Source organism: Chroicocephalus ridibundus, chromosome 3 (genome assembly GCF_963924245.1).
Source record: "Chroicocephalus ridibundus chromosome 3, bChrRid1.1, whole genome shotgun sequence".
NCBI classification, from domain to species: domain Eukaryota; kingdom Metazoa; phylum Chordata; class Aves; order Charadriiformes; family Laridae; genus Chroicocephalus; species Chroicocephalus ridibundus.
Window position 1 is genome coordinate 43,194,240 of NC_086286.1, and position 27,360 is coordinate 43,221,599.

A 27,360-nucleotide genomic window follows, 5' to 3' on the forward strand; every position below is an offset into this window, starting at 1 on the left:
CAACAGCACTTCCAATTAGTTTGAAAGATGCAAACCAAAAATCATGAAGGGGGAAAAAAACCCAAAACACCTAAGTGCAACATTAGTTATGGAACTACTGACACAAGACACACCAAGGCTAAACACTCAAAGATTTAAAAGCAGGTTAGACTTATACATGGAAAATGAGAGCATCCACAGCTTCCATAGGAGCAGGGCTGGACCCTGCAGAAGCGATCAAAATACTGAAGTCATCGTGAAAAGGCTGCCTTGCAATTGCCTTGCAAAAATCTACTCTCATTATATTAAGAACATAAATTGTCATTAGTTTTGGGTCTCCTTCTCTTACAACGATAACCTTGAAAGCAGGCAGGTGCATAGATTTTTGTTACAGAGCTGGTAAATTTTCATGACACACTTGCAAAGCTGCTTAAATGTTATTCATCTGTCTTCATTTTCAGTTCCCCACTATATGGGAATGGAGGGTTTTAAATAGCCTTAGTCTGAAAATCTCAGAGTTATACACAGAGATCAAAACCGGAAGGAAATTTGCTACTGCTTAAAGTAGTTTGCCAAATGGGTTAATAGTCAGATTTTACTATTATTGTGAGTTCACTTAAGGCCCAATAGGAAGATCCCAATTACTGTTAAATATCCCAACTAGATATTTGCTGCTGAATTACTGCATAGTGTTAGTCTCACAGTGGCTATTTGAAAACATATTTTTTTTAATGTTCTGACACATCACAAAGATATCACAGAAATACCATACAGAAAAATGAACTTTAAAAATCCAGATGCAACACAATATGGAAGAAAGAAAACAAGGTGAGTATAACAGTCAGGGATTTTAATAATTTAATTTTTTAGGTGGTCTAAACACTCAAGACTTGCTAAGGATTGTTAAATGGCATATACTTCTAGAAGAAACATGGGGAGGGTTGTCCTCCAGAGTTTATACTACCTCGGAAAGGCTATTATCCTGGTTAAAAACATTTATTCTGTAACTCTGCATACCATTTAGCAGATAACTTCAATGAGCTGTGACATGCTTTTTGGTGCTATTTCTTGCCATTAAACAACTATGTTTTTACGAACCTGCCAACAAAGGAGCACTTTGATCCAGCCTGCTCCCTTTTTATTTCACATCTCTGGGGAAAGGGGTGAGGCAGAGTGGTTCGTGACTACTACCACAGACCAGTGGTGATATTATCAGGCACTGAAGGCAAAGTGTTTCAAAGTAGAAGATATGGTAGTGGTTAAGAGGTAACTGGTGGATTAAGACAAGAAGGATCACATACTGCCACCAGAAGCAAGCCCAAACCAAAATTAAAACAGTTGCAGGTTTGTAGCAAACATAGGAGAATAAAATGGGGTTTCACTGGAAAACCATGGGTACACTTCTCTCCCACGATGCACATCTTTTTCAGCATCACTGATGATCTGCATAGAGCCAACCATTTCTAGATCTTGCCATATCAAGGAGAGTTTGAGCTGAGCTGTCAAAGACATCACCTTTATCCACCTCCATTTTGGAGGAGAGAATCAAGAATTCTTCGTTAATGCTAAATTAACATTTAAATTTGAAAACCAACAACTGTGCTGACAACAGAAAGTAACAAGAACAGCCTGGAACCTTATGTTGTGCTGTTTTATGTCACACATATTTCAGGGCTTTTTACATTCCCGGTAGACAAGAACACAAGCTTACCATTAGTGAGCTGAAGGCTTTGACTCCCAGAAGTTGATGGCACGAATAGGAACTATCCTCACGTCTGTTTTGGAGAAGACAGAGTACATCAAAGCAGTAGAGTAGAAAATATTCTCAGGAATGGACAATTACCAGCCTCTTAGGAGAGGGGGTGTTAGTCAGAGTGTTGATAGCTGTCCAACACAGACGCAAGCAAACCCGGCTATTTTTCCACCTAGCTTTTCTTTGAGGCATCAGCTATCCCCCAAGTTTATGGTATCCCTTTCCCAGATATTATTCTCCAGTTTCTAAAACTCTGAAATTGTGGTGGCCAGCTGTCTTGATGTGCAAAGTGAACACAGACATCGTCTTCCCCGCCACACCTTCCTCCCCACATTTACATTGTTAAGCAATTGAAAAAGACAGCACTAATCAATCCTGAAAGAAGGTAATTCAGGTAATTACCAGCCCATTAACATGACTTCAAATGCATGGAAAGCCTACAAATTTTGAAGGAAAAAGAATATATAAGGACGTGAAGGTAAACGGAAAACACAAGAAACTGAAACATAAGTTAGACCAGGCAGATTCTGTCACGTCAATCCTAAATTCTTTGACAGCTGATTTTTTGATAAAGGAAATGCAATAAACCGTACCTATGTTAACTTCAGCAAAACATGAAATATCACGGCCCATCAGCAATTGTTAACTACGCTGTTGTTGATAAGTAACTGACTAAAATGAAGAGCACAGACGACAGGAAAAATTGAAGGTGATGAAAAATTATAAGGTGATTTCTTCAAGTTTAAACAGATTTTTGAATATTTTGAATTATGACTCAGCACAAAAAGTGGGAGTGGGCTGATAAATTTAAGAGATGTTATCAGCTTAGAGAAGGTCTGGAATACCGCACAGAAAGAAACAGATGACTCAGAAGATTGGAACGGCAGAAATGAGATGAAATTTTATTGTACAAAATCTTACACAAGGGACTTAATGCATTCTCCGTTCATAGGAAAAGACTCTGCTAACAACTTGAATTTACTTGGGAGGAAGAGGTCCTGGATGCACTTCTTGGATACAGAAGGATTATCAGCTGCCAATATTATGCAGCTGTCAAAAAGGCAAACGTGATGGTAGGATCCATCAGTTAGAAATTTCCAGTAAATACATTAATTCCACCATCTGAGATATTCAAATGCCCTCATCCAACACCCTGTAGACAGTTCCGATTGCCCACATTCAAAAAAGATCAACAATCAAAATACTGAGGGTGACGCAGAGCTTATTGCAAAAAGAAGAACAAAAGAGCAAGGCTTCACTTGATTAATCAGAAGTAGGACTGAATAGATACAACCACTGTCTATAATTATCTGCATTATCAGTGCAGATAAAATAAAAGCAGAACAAAAGAACTACTTATTCCAATTTTGGCTGAAGGATAAGTAGGTACAAGCCAAACACAAATACAATCAGACCAAAAATAAGAAGGATCCCAACTAGAAGATCAATGTTGCTGGAAACAGTTGTCCAAATTGGAGCAATGACGCCTAATGGCTTTTACAAAGGAGCTCAATACATTCTCAAAGGAATCTACCTATCTATAAAAGCTATATATATATAAAAGTATGTGTGTATATATATATATAAAAAAACTATATATATATAAGTATATATATATATTTTACATACACACACACACACACACTTAGTGACAACTACAGTGAAGGTACACAGTACTCAGTGCCCTAGAATACATCTTATGGAACGTTAAGTTCCCTAAACATCTTTCTGAAAATTGCGTGTGATATTTCTCTCTGCTTGTCATTTGCTTCTTAAGAAGGCTAACAACTTATTTGCTTACTATTTTGCAGCATTTTCTGAAGACCATGTATTTCACTCTTGGTATACGTTTTCAGGTTTTCTAACAACTAACATCATCTTTTGCTTTATGTGTCTACTGTTCAAATAGCTGGGGAATAAATCTTTAAAAGCAGTATTTGGTGGCTTATATAATCTTATATAACTTAATAACTATTTAGAATAGGAATATTATACATATAAAAGCATAAACAATATATACATTTATATAAACACTACATATAGACATGTATTTAAAGCAAGAGGGCGGAAAAGACGACAAATATAAGACCTGGAGAGGAAGAGGGAGGGAGAGAATTTGAACATCGAGTTTCTATTCCAGACCATGAGAACTGTGTGCAAACACCCAAACATTAAACAAAAACCAAATACACTTTCAGACTCCGACAGGATTTGCAACATATATATGTATATGTGTGCATGTGTATACGTATCATCTGTCGATTATTTTCTAATAGTACTTCTCTGGAGTATACATTTCTAAACCTAAAATGTGAGTCTATTATGTAATATTCAAGTAAAATTAAGTAATAGTGATAACCCCAAATTCTGGACAGAGCTGAGAGTTTTTCTGGTTGCACCACAATGCTGGACAGAGTGACCACAAACCTTTCTCCAAACTCCTTCCGTGAAAGGCTATACAAACAAGTCTGTCTCCAGTTGTTACTGGAGACACACCAAAGATATCTGGGTATGAATCACGATGCTCAGGAAAAAGTGGAGCATACTGCTCTTTAAACATTGAGGCAACTGTAATATCAAAGACGTTATGGACACTACCTATGTTAATCTCTATTTTAAATATAAAAATTAATGCATTTTAAACTAAAAAGCCACAATGAAATGCATTTTTATTCTATAATTGCATTTCAAAAGAGATGATTCATCTAGTAAAAAGATAATAAAAATTGCCTCAGTGTTACTTAAAAAAATACTAACCTATCAGCAAAATAAAAATAGGGGAGACAATCTATTCAACAAAGAATGAACTGGACTGGAGAAAAAAAAAAAGTCTTTTAGGCAACGATCAAAACTGAGTTCTTCCACCCATCACTACTTCTTGAAAACACAGACACACACACAAAATGTACAAGAACTTTAGGCAGAAAATTTTAAATGCAACTTGATTGCTCCAGTTATCAAGGAATAATTTTAATACTTTGTTCTGCTGGAGATTTGCCAAAGAAATCCAAAGTCTCTATTCATAAGTGTAATAGTGACAGCAAACCAGCTATTGTGATTTTTTTGTATCAGTTGCTTGAAACTGCTGGTATATTCTCATTATACACGTCTCAGTTTTCGTATATATGTGTTGCCTCATGCATACGTGGTCTCTCATACACTATCACTTCGTACCAACAACAAAAAGAAATTTAATGGTGGGAAAAACCTTTAAAACCATTGTCTAACTGAATATCACATTTTCTCTCTAACTCCTTGAGTGGTCCATTTAAGAATCCATTTTAGCTACTCTTCCAGATAAGCTTATCCGTAAGAATCATACATTTCCCCATAGGTAGAAAACAAATATAATTTGTCACATGTTGTGCTATACAGACATTTCTGCACAGTTGCTGCACTACACTAGAATGTCTGAAGGGGAAGACACCCCAGGTAGTTGGCTGCAGACACATCTCAGCAACATGGCACGTAGTTACGATTTGACACATATAGTCTTTATAAATCCAATGTCTATGAAGTCAAACAAATCTCCTTCTTATTTATAGTAACAGGCAAGAGCAGATCTCTGCCGTCTTGTTACACAGATGGTTGTAACATTTTTATAGTTAACTTACAACCACTGATGCCTGAGGAATAGACACACATCTGCCCCAAACTGCCAGTCCTGTAGGCTCTTCTTTTTAACTTTAGCTCCCAAAAATACAGTCAAAATACACGCAACACTGTCACCCCCAAAAAGCTACCACAATAAAAAGCCCCATAAAAATTTGCATAAAACGTGTTATTAATGTTACACAGATTAGACAGTGATCACACACATTACAGCAAAAATAACAGTAATACCAACTGTAATCACCAAAACTGAAGTTTTAGAGAAAATTCATAGCCCCAGATCCCATATACTGGAAACATATTTGGAAAAAACTCATTAGAAGCTTCTAAATTGATGTTTTATTGAAAAGATTTTGTAAGAGCCTCATACTTCATACAAACTACTGTCCATATGCTCTTTTTTGCTGCTTGATAAAATGTAAAGGCATGGCTGGCTCATCTTGAAAAACAGAAAGCAATTGCCTAGGATTTTCTTCTCCTGCTTGAAGACACTACTCCATATTTGCTGTATTTCCACACATCATCAGGAAATGTACACAGAAAAGAGCTAGATATATTAAATTAAATGCTTCCCATTTTAGACACTGGCTGTCCACAGAAAAAATTCTCTAAATAGATGGCTTAGAATCAAATGCTTGCTTTATGAGAAGAAGAATAGATGCAGAACAGCAAAGCTGTAACTGAACCTTGTACCTACAAGAGTTGTTAACTAAGGTCAGTGAAAGCTTAAACAGCCTGATGAAACCCTGACCCACGGCAGCTTGGCAAATATTGCTTTTTAATAAATATGTTCCATCAATAATAGATCTAGGCAGATTCTTGTCTTTTTCTTCTTGCTCCCCAAACCAGAAGAGCTTGTGAGAAAGTGGATCTGCATTTACAGAACTGGTCTAGTTACAGAGGTGAAAACGCATGGCTTGGAATTTGGTGGGAAAACAGATAAAGGAGAGAATGAACCAACATTATGCATACAGTTACGCAATTAATTTGGTTTTGGATTTTCCTTACTCTGGAATCTACTTATTTTTGGTGGAACGGAGCATAGAAGGAAAACAGAAGGGTAGTTAAACCTTTTATTTTTGCTAAATATTCTTTTTATTCTTGGCTAGCTTTCTATCTTTGTAGCTACCTTATAAGAAATTCTGTACTTTCTGCTACCTGCTAATTTCTACTATGAACACAGAACTACAGAATGGAATTTGAAGAATTTAATAATAACATTTTCTTTCAGGTTGAAAATTTATACCAATGTGCTCTTTGCCACATAGCAGAAAATAATTTGTTTCTCCAAGATTCAGATCCATAAAGTCACACATGCTGACCAGCTCCCTTTCAGTGGCACGCACACCAGTGACCCTCTGTCATGTTAATTAATACTTTTGAGATAATCTACCTAGCTAAACAAAACACTGTCTGTGTTTTGACAGTGTACTGTACTGAAAAGTATGTACTGAAAAGTACATAACTGCAAAAAACATCAAAACAAGAACAAACTAATGTAAAAAAAATCATATATGTATTCAAAACAAAGAGCCACAGGGTTACTAGATTAAAAACATTAAATGAACATCTCTTCATAAGCTCTACGGCAGTTTTAATGTGTCACCCTAGTCCTGCAGACCATATATCTTTTAATCCAAGTCTGCCCCAACAGCGTACATCAACTATATCATTTAGATGGAAACCTACTTCTTTTCATGCCATATTTCACTGAGCAAAAACACGCTGAAAGAGGTGGATATTTGCATGGCATTGAAAAGACTGGTTTAAAATAATCTTTAACCATAGCAATTTAAAGTCATCTTTTTTAAAAAACCTGCTTTATGTTATTTCAGATTATAGTTGTACGCAGCACATTCAGACATAAGGATGGGAATGGCAAAGAAAGAGTTGTTGTTCACTTTCAGGAATGCCACTATCACAATCACCCAAACATTGTTGCTCTAAAAGAAATTCCGATTGATCAATTAGATCTTGCCCCTTCCACAAAACAGTTACAACAGGGCCTGCCATATTCTCCTAGAAGAACACAAGTAGTGACAGGGATTTCTTCTTAAACAAATGTCACAATTCCTTATTATTCAAATGCACATGTTAGGTCCCAAGTTAAGTCAAAATTAATTTGGTACAAGAAAGTTTCTAAAGAGAACCGGAATAACAACAGAGAGAACGTTAGGTAGGAACCCACTTTGCAGGATTGTGTTGCAAAAAGACTAGTGCTATTTGTAGCTGCATACAAAGGGGAAACATATTGTGTTAAGAAGTAATCATCCTTAACATTATTTTGTTGTGATTATTAGTATCTGACTGATGGATGAAAATCTGCGGCAAAACACATTATTATTATTTGTTCTTCTGCCTTTACTAAATAGTATTGTCAGACCTCTGTTTTCAAAATCGGAAGAGAAAAATCACTATTTTTATTTGGTGGAAGTCATTCAACATAAATATAAGGAACTGGGAGATTTATTTGTCGTAGTAGTTATACTTTCTGCTTTTCTTCACTAAGATCTGAATACTTCATAGCCAACTTATAGCACTTGGGAACTGATACTGAATATCTACTACAGTTTTCACATGGAAACTAAAATTAGATTACACTGAATTTTTAAAGCAGTTTATTATATCAGCTTTGTAAGTTACTACCTGGATTTTAAATAAATATAGTGCAAGATCATCATTAAAAATATGTTAAAAGAGACCCCTCTTAAAATGCTGATCAACTATACTGTTCATGATTCAAATACCTCACAATCTCTGCTATATTTACATATTCTAAAATATTAAATAAGACAAATGTTATCACTGTCCTGTTTTCTCTCATTGTTGTCAGCAAAACAGCAGCAGAAGGTAAGGCACCGCCTGCAGCATGACCACTCTGCTTTCAAACCACTTTTCTGTTCTGGATTAATGCTTTCAATCTTTTCCAGTGTATAATCATCGCTGCTGCAGCAGAGAATGAGCAGCATTTTCCAGTAGATCTATTTGGTTCTGACAGAGGAAAGGTTGTCCTGAAATCTTACAAAGCGGTCTTAAATTCAACTAGATCCTAATAATTCTACAGAAGAACAGCTAGGGGAAAGAAAAAAAAAAAAAAAAAAAAAGAAAAAGATTTAATTCTTTTTTTTCCCCTGAAAGTAACCTTGAGTCCTCAGTGCATGTCCCCCATATGCTAAGAATCCACCACGAGTAAAGAAACCAAAAGGGAGGTGAGATGAACGGAAAGATTATGTGGTCACATAGATTAGGGACACAGTCATAGCATTTTGGATTTCTTTGTTCTCTGAGCTATAAAAGATGATGACAATCCTGGGTTACAGAAGAACAGGATGAGGTACAGACAGAAATCTTAAAAGGAAGAGGAAAGAAGCGGGTCTGGACGACTGCAAAGAACGTATGGAAAGCCTGCAAGAAACAAGATGATATGGACACACAGAGAAAGAAAGCAAAAAAAAAAAAAAAATTAAAAATCAGTAGTTGAAAAAGAATAAGCATACAAGACTGGCCGCTTCAATACATGCAAGCTCTGGTGGTATCAGTAGTCAAAAAAGCAAACAGAATTTTGGCTAGCCAGGATTACCTAGTCCAAATGAAGTTAAACTGCATTTTGCCTTTCACTACTGATTTTTAATCTCCCTCAGTCATCTTCCCACTTTATCCTCTACCTTCCCAACCATGCCTAAGCTCTTTCCAGTATCTGTTACACTGAACATGGAACGGAAAACAGAACCAGAAAGCTTCGATGAACTTTCTGGTACGAAAAAGAAAAGTCTCCACAGTGATCTTTAAGGACATCTAATCCAAATCACAGCACAAGGCATTATCAGTCTGGACAATCCTGCCAGAACAGTCAATTAGTATCTGTGGAAATATTCCATACTAGTCTTGCTGTAGCTGCTCCCAGCTCTTCCTGAGGAAGATGCTGCTTCTCTGAAAAGGCTAATGGTGCCTGGAAACTGTTAATAGTTCTCTGATTACTAAGATCTTCAGTAGGATTTGTCTGTCTATACAAGTTAAATATTACTGTGAAAGGTAAGACTGTAAACCCCCAAAATACACCTAGTACATGGCATTATGGAATCCACATCTGTACTCTACATTCATATTACTGAATAACCTCCTCTCCCCCCTTCCCCCCCTTTCTTTTTTTTAATATGGTAAGACAATTCATCCAAGTTAGAGCAGAGAACAGCCGAAGCAGCCCACACACATATGTACTAGGCTTAAATTCTTTGGAAGATTATGTTGTTCAAGCTTTCCTTTTATTTATCCAAAATGGCACAAGCAAAAGATGTTATAAAAAAAACTTGACAGAATACTTGGGGAGGGGGAAGGGGTGGTCATTTTCATAAGGAAAGAATATTACTTTCAAACAACCTAGTGTCATTTTTATGTTTACACAACACAACAGGTACAGTAGAGCATACCACATACTGACAGATGAACAGGACCTCCTACCTCGACTTCATCCTCTCATGCATTCTCCCATGCTGGATACACTGTTGGTCCAATTCATCATTCCGTTTCTGCATCTTCTCCAATCTGCCATGAAGATACTCTTTTTCCTGACTAAGCTGGTTGACTTCAGATCTACAGAAGTAAAACACAGTGATGATGGATGTTGTCAGATTTCATCCTGCAGCGTGCCATCAATATGTGGTTTCAGCATTTATAAAATTTCATACATGCATATGTAATGCATAAACAGGCTATTACTAGAACTTACAGAAACAAAACAGTGTTTCATATAATCTTAAGACAAAAGATGACGATGCTGAAGGGTATCTGGTAAATATGCCAATGGCAATCACTCAGTTATAGGTTGGCTACGCTAATTTCAGCCTATTTTAAACAGGCATGTCATTTGATATTAAGTAAGATCAATAAATGTAAATTCATACTTGTTAAGCAAGAATTTGGACAGCATTCTGAAAAGACATTTTAAGTTCTTTATTAGTAAAAGCTAACATCCAGTTTAAAAAATAGCTACTAAAAACTTGTTCAACCTTTACTGCGCTGTACAGGTTGAACTCTCAACAGTGGCACTGCTTTAGAAACTTTATTAACCTAATATGCCCAAAATACCATTACTCAGATTAAAAAAAAAGCGAGAATTAATAAAACCTTAAGAAACAAGGGACAAATCATACAGGCACACCCTAATCTACATAAAACTCGGCACAGCCTTTAAGAAAATTAGTCACTTCAAGTAATTCTTATTCTTCACGGCTGAGCAGAGACACCAGATCCATGAATGACCTGGGACTGCTACTTGCTACATCTCTAACCATCAGCCCATGGAGAAACAGGCATGAGCTGTTTCTTAATATCAGGAAAAGATCTCAGATTAAATTGTGATAAAATATACATTATGCACTTGTACAGTTTAACTCTTTGGAAAAGGTTAATGAGAACGTGTCAGAATCTGCTATACCATCAGAAAGTAAGAATCAAAAGCAAAGCAAATTTGTTTTATGGCATCTGACACTCCAGATCTTGAGGTTAAAAAGCTTCAGATATATCTTTAAATCATAAACTTAAATATGCTGCAATTACAGCAGAAAGATACTTTACCTTCCTGGCTGTTATAGAATGCAACAACAACTGACATTCTGAAAAATACAACAAAGTGCAGGGGGGGAAGGAATACTCCTCCCTCAAAAACATGTTGTTACACTGACAAGTCAAATCTGGAAATGACAACATAATCTTTTCATGTTTAAATAGAGAACAATACGTGATATCATCTGTGAATTTAAAAGAACTCAGCAAGGGAAACTTTGGAAGAAGACTGTATGTAATTGAATTTAGAGAGGGAGTTACAGCTCTATTAAGGAACATCACTGACAAATACATCAGAATCATGCTGATGTATTTGTACATCACACTTAAAAGCACAAGAGCTTCCTGGACAGGTATGTAACAGTGGGATGTTATAGGAAGGTAACTGAAGTCAAATTTTTAAACCAATCATTTAACACCAGTAACTTAAATGTCAGCATTTACAAAGCATTCTCAGTTGGACCAATTGTTATCACACAGTATGAATGCAGTCTGTACTTGATACTTGGTACTGTAAGAAAGACAACCAGTGGATAAAAGCAAAGATCCACTGCAGAGCAGCTCGACAGACCTGGCGTAACAAAGCCCAACCAAGTGGTAACAGGGACTAAACTCAAGATTGCATTCATTTTTTTGCCAGCGCAATGCAACAACAGCATTTGCCACGTGGGAATACTGTAAATCATCACACTTGTAGGGTTTCCCAACTGGAGGATCCTGCTTCTTTTTCTGTACTTATATGTGGCTGTCTCATTCATGGAAACAGCAGAAACAACTTTCAAGGTGATAAAAATCTCAAAGCTTTAAAGGGACTTATGCATCTCCAGCACATTTGAAGGTGCCTGAAGTCTTTCTGGAAGGACGGATCAAGGGATTCAAATCAACCAAAGCCAAAATGCTACTGAAAATTACAATTAATGAAACATATGAAAGTACTGAATTAATTGAAAACATGAGTAGCATGATCTCTAATCTCTAAAATACAGCTCTAAATGCCTGATGCTTTGAAACACATTACTTGCATTTTCTTCTAAAACTTCTTTTGTAATTACAGTTGAACACAGCAACAACAAAAAATAATTAATAAATTCATTCCAGTGAAAGTATTATTTATACAACGTCCCTTCCAAGTAAATATCTAAGAGTTCGGCCACCCAGACTGAAGTACTTCATTACACTGAAATTTTGGAGGACAGCACATAGAAGGGCAGAATGCCTGTTAAGGTCAATGTTAAAAGGTTCACGTGTGTCGGCATTAAAGAGACAACACTGGTCCCAATACAAGACTGCACAGCAAGAGGCTTCGTTATCACCTGACAAAGATTCCCTCTGCATATTTAACTATACCGCTCACCCACCTCAGTTTCCAAAGATTAAGACAGAACAGTTAATTCTATGTGTTTCTATGTGATTTTTACACTGAAAGGGTTATTTTTGACACTGAGAGGGTTATCAAGCATTGGAACAGGCTGCTCAGGGAAGTGGCTGAGGCACCATCCCTGGAGGTATTTAAAAGACGGGTAGACGTAGTGCTTAGAGATATGGTTTAGTGATGGCTTTTGTCAGTGTTAGGTTGATGGTTGGACTCAATCAATCAGAAGGATCAATGCCTTCCAACCTAGGCAATTCTATGATTCTATATTTAAATAACTTCAAAATTGTTGAGTTAAAAAAAAACAAAACAAAACACTGTAATTACAGTAAGTCTGAACACCTGTACTGAACATGACAGCACGTTTATACTAGGAGTAGCTATTCCACCCAGCCAGGGGCAGGACCGGGTCTCCATAAATGCTGCTCCCATGCTGTCACAGCAGGGACGGGAGAGAGAGGGGTGCAGATGGCAATGGACACAGTCCTGAACTTCTGAGATAGCCAGGGACAGAGGTAATTTAGAAAAATCTACGCACTAAGCAGTATGTTTGATGGATCCAGAACAACCAAAGGGCGCAGGACGAACATGCTGATCATAGAATCATAGAATCAGAAGAAACTGAAGTGGGCAGACATTTGGAGTGTGGCCATCTGAGCTGAACTCTGCACTTCTGCCGACTCAGGCTGGCCCCACAAGTCATACAGTCATTTTAATGTATCTGTGTGTGCTTCTGAGATCTGATAGACTCAAAAGATCTGTATGAAATCAATATTACTTCAAAACTGCATAGAGCAAAGCTACATCATCACATGAAAATGAAAATGTAAAATACACGTCTGTAAGCAGACGGGTAGATTTTGCCAAAATCTATTTATTTGTCACTATATTAAAAATAATTGATGATGACTGGGGGGGGAGGATGAGGACAAAACCAAAAAAAAACCCTCCATTCTTCTGAATCCATTCAACTACCAAGAAAGCCTCAACTTCTATATGAAAACAAACGTAAGTCTTTGTCTACCAAAGAACCTTGGAAAAAAACAACAAACAAAACCCAAGTTCCTCCAAAGCATTCAAGTACTGGAGGCAAAGAAACAGGAAATGTTAAATAGTCGCAATTCAAAGTCGGTCTCAAGCTATTTTCAGGATGAGCTGATTTTTGAACACTAAGGTGTCAATGCTGCCTTTACTCATCTGAACTCATCTGCAGTGCGTTTTAAGCACTGCCTTTTCCTACTCAAAACCAATTGTTTACTTGTACAGCAATTAAATACATGCTCTAAAATATTTTCTGCTGACATAGAATTGTTGCATATAATTTTAATGACTGATCCTTCAGACAGACAGTTTCACATCTTCGTACGGCCACCTTCACAAACATTTCACTCCCGGTATTGAGCACAATGACTGCAGTCAACCAAACATGCAGAAAAATAGTTCAGCCGGGTGTGTGTTCTTTACTTCAATTAAACTCTCACAGTTGGATGCCTACTGTTGCCAAACCAGTAATATAATTTATACATTATAGTCCAAACAGTAAAACTACACTAAAAGTCATTTAACAATATTTATAACACCATAAAATACAGTGTTAAAATATATGAACTGCAATATGTACCAAAATTATAAAATTTGTTTCTCATCATCAGTGATTAAAACCAGGATCATTGCTCTAGCTTCAATACTCACAACCCTGGTGACAGATTAGAATTCAAATCTTAATGATCAATTTACAATTAACAAGATAGAAGTGAAACAAATTAAACCAACCATTATATATAACGAGACCCAATGGACTCCCATTGTTCCCCTTAATTACAAAACGCAAATCACAAATACACAGTGGGTAGTGTTAAGCATTAATCTACAACCTAGAAACTCAGACAGTGACAATCAGAGGAAAAAAAAAAAAGAACAAAATAACAGAGAAGAAATCAACAAAGGACTATATTTTTAAACATGCCTATGCATACAAAAACCTTCACAGACTATCTTCTTTTTGCACAGCTTGAGGGGTTTATAATTTGTCTGACATTGTCTTTCTGAAGCTTTTCTAATCCTGTGTAGGGGCTAGCTCACAAAAATGGTTCCAGCTTACATACGAACACGAAAACTTCAGTTTAGATTTCTCAGAAAACTTGCATTAAATTTAAAATACATGTGCAATTCAGATGCATCCCACTGAAATTATGCAGATATGTAGTTGTCACAGATAAATTTGAAATGCCTCTTATTACAAATGGGCACTTCCTATCAAAACCGAAAAATTTTACATAAACTTACTCTTGTATTTGTTATTAAAAAAGCTTGAGTGTTTTACCAATTAAATAATGGTACTGCTAGTATACAGTTACTTCTTAACCCCATGGAAACTAAGACACAAAGATTCTACAAGTACAATAAGAAAATACACATCCAGGTCCAAAATTCAGTTCATGATAAGGCCAAAAAACATGGAAAAAAAAACATGGAAAAAAATCTTTTTCATGCTGCTTTTATTAATGTACACGAGAACTGAGTTATAAAATCTTTCAAAATTGATTACTTTTTTTCAGAAGACAAATTCTGCACCAGAATTGTGGTTTTACACTATATCCAGTGACAATGAGCAAGAAGATTGCCTTCTGGAGAGATACAACTGAAAGATACATACTGATGATGCATTTAAAACTTTGCCGAAGTAATTTTCTGCATCTGATGTCCTGATCACATCTCTTTTTGAAGCCATCTATTAGTTTACCATTTTCCACCACCTCCAGTTCCACCTTTCTGTTCTCATTTTCACATGCTTTCTTTGTCCCTACCTATTTCTCCGTTCCTGTTACTGCCTGCAGCAGCTCCCGCTCCAACGAAGGCAAGCTCAAGCTATTTCAGGGCCACTTCTCAGAACTGCTTTCATACATTCTTCTATACCGTTTCTTGTGCAAAATACCACTCTACGGAGATCCAAGAGGGCTCCTGTTCCCTTTTTCAGGTTCTCGACATAGTCAGCTAATGCTGCTAGGTGGAGAAACACTTGGCAATCTCTTCTATTTATTTTCAGAGAATAATGTGTTTTCACAGTATGTTTTCCGTCTTTCCTTCATCCTTTTACAGTTACTAGCCTGTGACTGTGAGCTCTAGCAACAAAGTCTGTGTGCATTTTTGTTGCTGGAATAATAATACAATTTGAATCTATTTAGATTTGTTATTACTTTAGCAGAGGAGCTCTGCTTTTTCAGAAGAAAAAAAATCTGCTTGCTTCTCTCAAGTACCCATCACGCAACACTTGCAAGGGAAGATCGCTTACATTTCCTCAAGTTTCTCATTTCTTCCCCAAACACTCTGGATGGAATTCATCTCCCAACTTCAGCCACTTAACAGCTAGTCAACACTTTATATTCAGTGGAAAGTAGGATGGGCAGTGGAGGCAGTACCTGTGGGAAGTCTTTTTTTTTTATGTATATATATTTTTATATATATATGTGTGTGTGTATATATCTGTCTGTCATCTACTTGTATCATTCCTCTCTGACCATTCCTGCAAACAGGATACTGGGATAAATGAGCTCTCCTCCTGAGTGTGTGTTGCCCGTTATGTTAACTCAACAGGATGATTAAATCCACCCAGCAGAAGAAAATCCTATCCTGAAAACCGATTTTACCTTTGCTGAATGTTTTCCTTACTTCACATAAGCCATGCGAGATGAATCCTACCCTTAATTACCAAATTCACATTGCATGAAATCTACAGAAGCTGCAGAATGCCAACTCACCACTTAAGTCCTGTTTACTACTCCAAACACGAACCCTGCAGAAAGTTTCGACAGAGACTATTTTCACACTTAAAAATGTAAAATCAAATTATTTACTATAAAATTCATAATTTTTTTTAAAGAGATAGTCCTGTCCTATAAAACTTTTAAATAGATACCTTCATACTTTTGTATTTATTTAAACCAGTTATGGCTTCCAGGTTTTGTTCTGTTCCTGAATTTTGAATGGCTTTGTATTTAGACCCGCTATTGATTTTAACAAGAGCACCACATAACAAGCAGCAGCAGAATCAGAGCTTCAATGAGAAACAATTTTGACGACAATTATTTCAGAGATAATTATGAATGGAGTCTTAAGTAAATAATTAAACCAACAGACTACAGTTTTGAGAACTTTAAATATTTAGTACTTTTCATGTAATTTCAGATAAACTTGAATTGTAGCTCTGTTAATAATTTTCCACTCTTCATATTAACAATAGGAACATCAGGAAGAAAACAGTATGCAATTTTTACATTGTAATTGTCTAAGAAATTGGAAGTAATAGCTGGAAACGTAATCTGAAAAGCAGAAAGTTAGAATTACTCTGGATGAAAATCCATCCATGTTTCTTAAATGGCATATATTATATTGGGATGTTGTGTAATACCTGGCACAAGATGAATAATAATAAATATTAAAATACAAATTAAAAAATAAGGAAGCCTGTCCTAATAATAAAAGGGACAGAATAAGAAAAATATACCAACCTGTATTTTTCTGACATTTGTTCCAACTTCCTTGCCAACAAACAACATTCTTCCTTTAGTTTTGCTATGAATGTATTCTGGGAGGTCAGCAAGCAATCCAGTTCATTTACTAGAAATTATAAAATGACAAAACTAGAAATTTATTTTACAATGATATAAATTTATAGGTAATTTAGAAACAATTTTATATATTCTTAATTTCTTCCCTCTAGATCCTTCTGGTTTCAGTATGTTTTTTAAACTTCAGCTACTTGGACACGGAATTATGACACCGTCATTCACCAAATAAAGGCTCTATGTCAGAATAAGCTAACCTAAAGCATTAAAGTGACATTAACACGCAATCAGGTCTTGTATGAGAAGAATCACCATAAAGACTACATACCTAATCTGGTGGGTTTGCTTTTTAGGTGGAAGTTCATTGACATTTCTGGGAGGAATAAAATTGGCAAGCGGTGCCTTAGCAGCCTTTCGCTTGCTCAACCAGTGCAGAGGATACACTGGCAACCCAAACTCTCACACTGTAGACTCATTTCATTCTCTCCTTAAAAAAGCAGTTCTTTTATTTACTGGGTCCTGTGCTTACTATGATTAATGTATTTTTTGCTCTTTAATGATATGATATAGACTTATTGTCCACTGATAGTTGCCGTGAAACCATTTTATAAATTATTTTTCAATTGCTATCAGTTTGGGCTGCACCAAAACTCGTGACCTAGAAATAAAGCACCTTTATTCTTTCAAAAGGAAGATATTGCAAAATTATGTTTCTTGATTTCTGCTTTTAAAATCAGAGAAAGAGAGACCACTGTTACCTAAATTCCTTGTATGTGTGTAGGGTCATAATACACAAATGTTTCTTTATGTGCGTAATAAATGACTATCATTTTCAACTCCTTCTAATCCTACTAGAGATATATAAAAACAAACTCAGCCTTAATGTTGTTTCATTTTTGTATACTGGGACAATTTATCCTCCACGAGGGTAAATTACACATCTCTTGTGCAAAATTACACTTGGTCATATGCAGATGTGCTGGCTAGAGTAGAGAAAAATGATTCTGAGAGCTTCTTTTCTTTACCTACTGTGTAGACAGCAGCCATAATGTAGCTGTTTGCATTCCCTGAACACACAGAAAGGTCCTCTAGTACTGTGATAATGCTGCAAAAAAGGCAGAAAATCAGATGGCAGATGTAAACGTGCCTGCTACCTCAGGTATTATCTGACGCTGCTCAGGATTAATACAGGCTACGTTATTTTTCTAAAGGTATTGCAGGACTGATGAGTAAAAATGATGTTTTATTAAACATATGAATATACCATGTTCCGTAAGAGCTGAAGCTCCTCCTTCTTTCCATGCTCAGGGGTTAGAGATTTCCTCTCTAAAAATTTATTTTTCTTGTTCATAATATGTACCTTTATTTACGTTGTTGGCACAGTACTTTACAGTAACAAAAGGCTTTTTTTGTTTGTTTGGAAAACCCATTTTACTTCCAGATTAAAGGTTAGAAGTTATTGATCAGCTAAGTCAATGCAATGAAATCTCCTATTATGAGAACCTGAAGTATGCAAAGGATTAAACATCTTTCTTCTAGATTGAGGGTGTGTGTGTTGGGGGGGGGGGCACATGGTAATGCTAAAAATGTTTGAGGCTGCAAAGATTAAATAAAGGAACATATCAATTTGGAGCCAGTGAATTACATCCAGCTGCGACAGTGAATTAAGAACCGATTAATGGCTAAAGCTTTTCTCCAGTTTGGATGCCGAAGCAAACTCATTAAGCTTTTAGAGTAGCTATAATGTGTGTACTGTGGGAACTGTTCAATGCTATTCAGGAGACTTTAACTGTAAGCTCAGAGCATTTCCCGCAGAGCTTCTGATGCTATTTTCTTTATATAACATGTGTGCCTGAAAATCCAGCCAAAAACAAGCCCTTTGTTTTTCTACTTTGTTGTGGTCTCTCTCAGCTTTACGTTTCTTGAACACAGGTAAATAAACTCATAATCCAGATGGTGCAACAGATGTGAGAGCAGCACTCTGAAATCAACAGACAGTGGGCAATACTTTCCATTTTCTCTTTTAAACGCTAACTAATATGTAATTCGGAATCTCCGGTGTAGTTAGCATCTGCTCCCTTCGGCCAGCCAAAGGTTACAGGTGTTCCTGATGTCATTTCACAGTAAGGCGTGGGCCTGGCTTGTGAGTGAGTGCCCAGGCTCTAATCTTTCCCTACCACCTACCAGTTTTCTCATGCTGGGCCTCCATTTGCTGCATCTTCTGTGTCAGCTCCTGCTCTCTTTGCTGGGCCTGAAGGGCTCGGGCCTTTGCTTCATTGCTAATGCTTTGCTGAATGCTCTCCTTCTCCAACCTATTAAAAAAACAAAAACAAATAGGAAATAAAGAAAAATAAAAATATATGCCGAAGATGATAAATCAAAAAGGCAAAGCAGAACATTCAATTAATAATAACCCCAAAAATTATCTGGCCAAGCACATTAAACATTCCCTTCCCACTTCAGGTTATACAAACTGACCTTTCTCTTACAATGTCAAACATTCTCCAGTGACTAGTAGAAAATGGATACAAAATATGATCTATTTCCTGAGCGAAAATTAGCCTTTCAGACAAAACTATGATTTTATTTTTAAAAATCTTAGACACAACTTCTTTTTCATAAGGAAGTTCCCCAGCATCCATTTTGCACTGAACAGATTATTTGCATTTTCTTTTAAATGCTATTTGTTTAATTCTGCAGTGAAGCTTAGGGACCTGACCCTGAGATGGACTGGTTCCCAGTGAACCAGCAGGAGATAAGTCAATGGGAGCGATTGCCACAGTGCTCATAATACGGCTACTCTGAAAGCTTAATGAGTTTTCTTAAGCAACCAAACAAGTTTTAACTATTAATTTATGTAAATAGGAGATGAATGCATCCATTACAATAGAGAAGACTGTTAGTATAACAGAGGCCCAGCCCCTTGTGGTTCTGCTCACTGGGGGGTTGTACAGGAAGGTCTAAAGCCCAGTACTATTATCGAAGTACGCAGGCAAGAGAGCAATTTACTTGACCAGATATGCAAGATGGGGCAATCTACTCCTGAGGCAAAACAAATGCTAGACTACCACACTCCATTGAAGCATTTTATTTAATGCAAGCCAAGCAAAAACAGCATGCAAAATAAAAACCCAAAAAGATATATGCATATAAATTAGAAAAGGTCTTAAACTGCAAATTCTTATCTAGACTTTCCCAAAGGTCGTGAATATTTATCTGGTGGACACTAGGATCCAGATTCAAAATTTCAAGGAGTTCACACATACAAGGATTGATTTCTAGATTTCAAATGACATATATGCACAAAGTTTTCTACTGAAACTACATTTAACAGCTTGGGATAGGTTTCAATCAGGTCTTATAATTGTGTTGTTTTATTTTAGAGATAATACCTATTTCAGGGGACTACAAAACAGAACACGGGCATAGATCATGTAAGGATAAAGCCACATCTCATGTGGTTGCTGCACTTAACCCTTGGATTGGTGCCTAATAACCCATCCGAGATATTGCAATATCTCAGCATGACACACACAATGTTAAATCTTCTCTCTTAAATTTACCCCAAAGCAATACAAATGGTGGGTCACATTACACTAATTCCTGGTCCTGATGTTGCAAGCTCTACCTTAGGCAAAACTCCCTTGGAAATCACGGGCAGCTTTTTCTGAGGTAAAACTGAGAATAGTTTGACACAGAGAATACATTTAGATAGCAAGAATATTATAGTGCTAAGGAAACAAAGCACATTTTCCAAGGAAATTTCATACATTGAACTGCAATTTATCACATCATTCTCAGAATTACTTCGTAACCATATTGGGGCTATCCTAAGGAGCGATGCTTGCATCGTTTCCTAAGTGTAAGCTCCAAATATGGAAAGCATTACTATGAAAAATCTTTCCATATTTGCTGGGAACCAGTCTATTTAAACCCCTTTCCCCCTTCTGAACATCATCTACCTTCAGACAGTTGTCATGAGCACTGGACTGCTCAAAAAAAACCTCACACCAGCACCTAACACATCCTCCAGACACTTTCAGCTAAAGGAAGTGGCAGTAGCACAGTATTTCATCTAATAGTGTCTCCTGTGAGATGGCTGTGTGCTGTTGGGTGCTGTGCTGTCATCTGGCACACAGCTGGCTGGCTAGCATTCTGCTGGGGGGTAGCCTTCAGCACGTATCAAGCTGCACAGCTCAAGCTACCAAGGCAAGCCTGGAAAGGTCCATCCCTTATTGCTAGGATCCCTCCTGCCGAGCACACGCTAACAGGCAAGTTCAAAATAAATGAAGAATCTACTACTACCAGAAACACTCTCTTGCTAAGGGGACCCATCCGAAAAAGCCACTCACCTGCACTACTTACTGTAGAGAGCAAACTAGGAGCTCAGAAACCATGGATGAATGGTGAGTTCCCTACGGCTGAAATGTATGTGGGGTGGGTGAAAACAAATGAGTTTATACAGTGAATAAAAGCTCAACTATAAGACTAGGAAAACGCAGGTAAGTCTTATGCAGAAGGGTAGCTGACTTGTCTCAATCTTAGCACCTAGAAAATGTTGGGATTGAGACACATCCAGTGCCACAGGAAGAGCAATATCTGAGGTGCCTAGAGCTGCCAAGGAATGAAAAAATCTCCTGGAGCCAAAGCTGTCTAAAGTGAGTGGCAAGTCTTTCACCCACACCTTGAGTTGACACCTTCCCTGCTCTCTAAATCCAATCCCTCTGCCCCCCCTACAGAAAATTTCCACAACACATTTTATATATACAGACAAAAAAAGAAAAAAACAAAACAACAAAACCCCCCATAGATAAAACATGCAGAAGGCATCCCAAGAGATTTCAGGAACTAACAGTAACGTTCCTGCTACAACCAGCAAATACCGCAGGAGTTTTAGTAGGTTTGACACTGGCTGCCTATTTGCAATTACTCTGAATTGTGAAAGAAGGGGAGCTTGATTTAAGAAAAGCTATGGACTGTTGATCAGTTTTAGTAAAGCAGAAGTGTTGAACTCATGGTAACGTTCATTTTTCATGCCATAAAGTCAGAAGCAACCAAAGACATATTCACACAGAGGCAAGCTCAAGGTCTCTGTGAGCCTTGTTCTGAAGTGCAAGTTTTCCACAGTGATTTTAGTTCTAAACACTGATTGCTTAGAACCTGAGTTATGGCTATCAAGAGCAGCCTAAGTAGTTAACTTGTTCACGTATCTCAATGAACTGGATATTGATTTGCAGTGACTGAAAGCTATGCTTTCTAAATATTCTTGACAAAAAAAAGGGCACAGTAAAATGTAGCTTATACCACAGGAAAAAGTACAAAATTGCCATTAACTTGCAAACCTTAAAAAAATGCTTGCTGAAAACGAAGTAAAAATTCACTTTGACCTCAAAGCTAACATAAAAGTATGCTGGCTGAATTTGAGACACTAAATTTAATAAAAAAAACCCTTTCCCACCACTAACAAACAAAAACTGGATCACAGATCCATTTTCAATAGTAGAATGCTCCCTGCCAAACAGCTTTGCAATAAAGAAAAAGGAAGGATGTAAAGGCTAGTGATGTGAAAGTCATATTTGACAGAAATAATAGCTCATCAATTTTTGACTGTAAAAGAACAGAACCTAGATTGAGAAAGCTTTGAATTTCACAATGCAGTTCAATAGTAGGTATTTCTGCAAGAGCCTTTTGCTTTGGTAACAATAAAATTACAAAATGAAAAAACACAGGATTGAGTCTCACTGTAGAATTAGGCCTCTGACTGGAGATAGCCAGTAAGTCTTCTGACAAAGCAACTATGATGTGAAGCAACCGTGCTTCCTATATTGACTATTTGATTTTTCCATGAGATCAACATGTGGCATTTTGTAAAAAGCTAATGGATCCATTAGTAAGGACTATGAACTTAACTGGACAAATTAAAATATTCCAGCAATTATCTCAGTTCAGTTGCATACAAGAAGTTATCATAACCCTATTTTGGACATCTTAACTCCTTATTAATTATAGTTAAAAATGTAGGAATATTTTAGACTTCCATATATACTAACTTTAAACTGGACTTCATAAATTAGAATCATAGAATGGTTCGGGTTGGAAGGGACCTTAAAGATCATCCAGTTCCAACCCCCCTGCCATGGGCAGGGACACCTCCCACTAGACCAGGCTGCTCAAAGCTCCATCCAGCCTGGCCTTGAACACTTGGACATTTAATGGCATTTAAGGCATTAAGGCATTTAATGTTTCAAGTGTTTGAGGCATCTGAACTAACAGACTGTTAGTCTAAATAATGACCAGTCCTGGAACTCAGCATCAACACTCATATTTGGGCAGCAAGAGGACCAGGAGTGCCTAACATTGATGGTTTTACTAACATGCCTGAGTGACCTGAGCACAGACCTCTTCCCAGATAACAGGTAGCCTCTCCCACCACTTTTCAAAAGAAAAGTGTAGCACAAGCTTCGAGATACCAAATGGAAAAAAAAAATAATTGAGAAGATACCCAAGCACTTAATTCCCAGTACCTTTAACAAAATCTGGCCTGTGAGCACTCAAATCAACTGGAACACTTCTGGAAATAAGATTTGAAAACCTACGTGTATTAGGAACTCTTAACATTTTAGCCAACAGCTTTGGGTACAAAGGCCCAGCAATATTTTATGCAGCCTACTTTGCAAGCCCTCCACGATACAGGTCTAGTCTAGTGGACTGTCCATTACAAGCAGCTTTCTGAACCATTTTCTCACACATTATTTCATATTATTATTTCAGCTACAAGTGTCAAGGCGTTGTCCCAAAGTACATCAAAGGGAAGAGTGGAAAATCAGAGTATATCTTTGCTCTTCTCTGAGTCTATAGGAAAAAAGAAACAACCACAACAACGTTCCCAGTGAAAAAAAAAAAACAGAATAAAACCTGAAACCAGAGGTCACAATACCTATCCTATTCTGTAAGGGGAAACATAAGAAAAATGTTTGCAGTCTCTTACTTTACTACCAGAAAGCATTCAAATACTGCAATAATAAAGATCATAAAAGAATGTATATAGAATAAGATTATATGTTGGGTCAGAACACTTCACAAATTTCTTCCCTCTGTCCTCCATATGTATCTTCGTAACTATGTTATACACAGAAGGATAAGGGCTTGTCTTTTTTTTCAGGTCATCAGAGAAGCCTAAAGGTTGGTCTGCAAATATGAAAAAAAAAATGCAATTTACCAAGAAGTCATTCTCCCCAAGAACGGTCTTAAATCATTTTCTCTACTAATGTAAAACTCCTAAAACTGCTTTCAGACCTGCCCTTCAATATAACAGCACTGCAGTATCCTATCCAGCTATTTATAATAGAGAACATGTTTACAGAGTTTTAGCTCATGCTGTCTGAAGTCTTAGTATTTTCAAACATTCGGGTAAGGACAGACCCCAAATTCTGCAGGTATATAAACATTAAGACCTCAAATTCTGCAGGTATATAACTAAATGCTGGTTTTACGTGTTGCTATGATTCAAAATTATTAATTTCCACACCTAAATCAACAGAAGTCTAGAGCATGTACCTTGCTCGTATATTTGGGTCAAGTCAGTAATAAGATTCAGGGTCACAGGATTTCTCTCTTTCCCTTAAGCCAGGCTTCTAGGAACATTTTGTTTAGCATTGATGGTTTTGGTTATCTGCCTTTGTAAGGCCTATGTATTTTCATCTAATAGGTCCTTATTAATACTTAAGACAGAGGACATAGCTGCACAGTATTTCCTGGTTTCCTCTTAGAAAAAACTGTAGACTTTTTGCCATCCAATTTTTTGTAATAGAGGGTTTAATTTTTTAAGTTCGTGCGTAAATCCGCCACAGCATGTTTGGACTGGCTGGGTTTTACAGCTCTTGGTGCATTTTCAGGGCAGAAGGACAGGCATGAAATGAATGTACTTATCTCAAAAAAAAAAAAAAAAAAAAAGATGCACACGTGCCTGCTTGTGCAAGAATTATGTAGAAATACCTTTTAAAAGCATCATGATCAGGTAATTTCTTTAAACCTCTCCAAGGAGCTGAAAAATTGCCCTTCCTGTATCCCATTGTGGGAATTACCCACTGAGTTGCTCTTTATGTCTGTTTCTGGGAGGTGACCGGACGCTGATTCGGGAGCCGGCTGCCAGGTCTTCTCAGCAGAAAGCTCAAGTTTCTGGAAACTGCCCCAGCCAGCACACTGTGTTTGGTGAGCTTCAGTACAATCTACATTTGCATGGTCAAATTTTGCAGAGACCTAATTCTTAATTTAATTGGTAGAGTTGGAGGACTGAGTCATTGTTAAGGATGCATGTGATCCTATTTGTGAGAATTTAAGCTTAAAAAAATAAAATAACCTTAATTTTTGTTTTTACAGTGTAAGGTGCCTAGTTACATTAGGTGAGAGATACAAGAGATACAGCGAGGTTCCTAAATAAATTAAATGTCACAGTTTTCTTCTCATAACGATGTGAAGGAGAAGCTACTACAAGTAATTAGAAAAGTTATGTAAAGGTCAAGGGGTTAAAAGTGGTAAAAAATTAAGCATTGAAATCGATTCAGCTCTTTAAATATGGATCTAGAAAGTTAGAAGATGCTACAGAAATATCTTTAAAGTAGAAATACCTTTAAAGTATTTTAATGAACAAGCCAAACAAAACTTTTTACTATCCTACCTGAGAGTAAAGACTGGAGAAGACAGCTCTGCCAAGCTACTACTACTTCACAAAAACACCTCAAAAAGCAAGAAACACTTTTCAGGGAGAAAACATGAAAAGATTAAGCTCTGTCCAGATTTCAAACTTTGTCAAGAGACAAAATTATTTGGCAAATTAGCTTAAAACTATTTTCCCCACAATGCAAATAATTACCCAACTATATCCTTATTCAGAATCTAAATAACATCAATTTGTTACGCTACATTCTATTTTTTTTTTCTAAGAATTTCAATTTTACTAAAACTAAAATCGGTGCCTATGATTTCCTTGTACCCACTGAAAATTTTTTCCAGCTTTCACTATTGCTGCTACACCACTGGAACCACCTTATAATTTTTATATATATTTGCACTTTATATAGTATTAGGAGGTCTACAGAAACAATAAAACACTAAGTCTAAAACTTCCACTTTGCCCTTTACACCCTGAGGCATCAGAAGATATTATACATTAATGGCTGTACATAAAAAAAGATTCCTACGCTATTTTTAAGCGCTTGCTGTACTTGAAAACTACTTCAAAATTACCACTAACTGGAGATACTGATGGGCATGAGAAAAATGGATACTTGTAAGGGCACAGGAACTGAGAGACACAGAGTATTACTCCTATTAAAGTTTATGACGTAAAGAAGGTTGAATATAGTAAACATGAGTACGTACATAACCGGTGGTATATTCCATCTCTACTTCTACCTACTAGGTCTATCAACAAAATGAAAGGATTGGATTTCTTACTTCAAATTCAGCACAAAAGAAAGAATTTGCAAACACCTAGGCTATAACATGATTTTATTCTTTTGGTGTTACGCCTTCAAGATATTTACAGAAAACTACCAGTTCCTCAATGTAGACAATAACTAATTTTCAGTCTGGATAATTTTCTGTATACCAAGTCACAGCTAAATATTATCATTAACTGTATTCTAGTTCATTGTTAGAGAAGGAAAAAAGTGTCTCTAGCAGTAATTAACATCTCATATTAGGTCAAATATACTGACTTAGAAACAAAATCTAATCTTTCTGACACATTTATAAGCCTTGCCAGCAAGATACGTACCTTGTAAGTAAACACCCATCCTACAGTGGTTATTACCATCAGATTGTGAACTAATTGGCTGATAAATCCCTACAGAAACAGACAACTAAGTACAGAACTGAAGCTGCACGGGAAGATGCAATGAGAGAAGTGTTTTTTGTGAAGTCTTAGTATGTAGCCCTAAGCACTTCACAGTACTATGCCCCTTTCTCTGGAACATTCTTTCGATCTTTGTTCCACAAGCTACTTTTACAAACAGCTGAATGTTGAAATGTTTGATTTCCACAGAAGAATTGTATAGACATTTCTTCTGTATACACAGAGTTATTTAAATTATTTGCACTTTATTTAAAATAAAGGAGTAATTTTCTTGACTTATGGTGATTCTTGAATTTGGCACCAGCAGTCTCTTACGATGCATCTTGAGGACAGATTTAAGCCAGTCTAAGGCAATATTGCCAGAGTAAGGTGCGGTCCCTCTTTTCAACCTCTTGAATTAGCACTCATGCAACTTATTGTGCAAGAACAAACGATTCTTTTTCAATCTGATTAACTCCCTGAACCACCTGACCACAGAGGTGCTTGTCTTCCAGTGTCAGCAAAAGCAAGGGCCCGGCCATGCGTGGCCAGACACAGCCACATATTACCACTCTAGGGATTTGCTTTTCAGCAGCAGCATAGGCTTAGACCAGCTTCAAACAATTGCGACTCTGTTCTCCAAGGCTCAGCTTGCTAATACAGTAAATCCAACTGTCAGGCT

At 36.8% G+C, this 27,360-nt stretch overlaps 1 protein-coding gene across 4 annotated transcripts in view; it reads right to left on the reverse strand.

The window, feature by feature from the left end:
- SDCCAG8 (SHH signaling and ciliogenesis regulator SDCCAG8) overlaps positions 1–27,360 on the reverse strand; it is a 114,004-nt gene that overhangs the window by 30,995 nt on the left and 55,649 nt on the right. For all 4 annotated transcript variants that reach the window (XM_063328918.1, XM_063328919.1, XM_063328920.1 and 1 more), the window contains 3 exons: positions 19,028–19,155; positions 16,787–16,895; positions 9,803–9,934 (listed from right to left, as the gene is read on the reverse strand). In XM_063328918.1, coding sequence (XP_063184988.1) covers positions 9,803–9,934; positions 16,787–16,895; positions 19,028–19,155 — 369 coding nt within the window. The remainder of the gene's footprint in view (positions 1–9,802; positions 9,935–16,786; positions 16,896–19,027; positions 19,156–27,360) is intronic.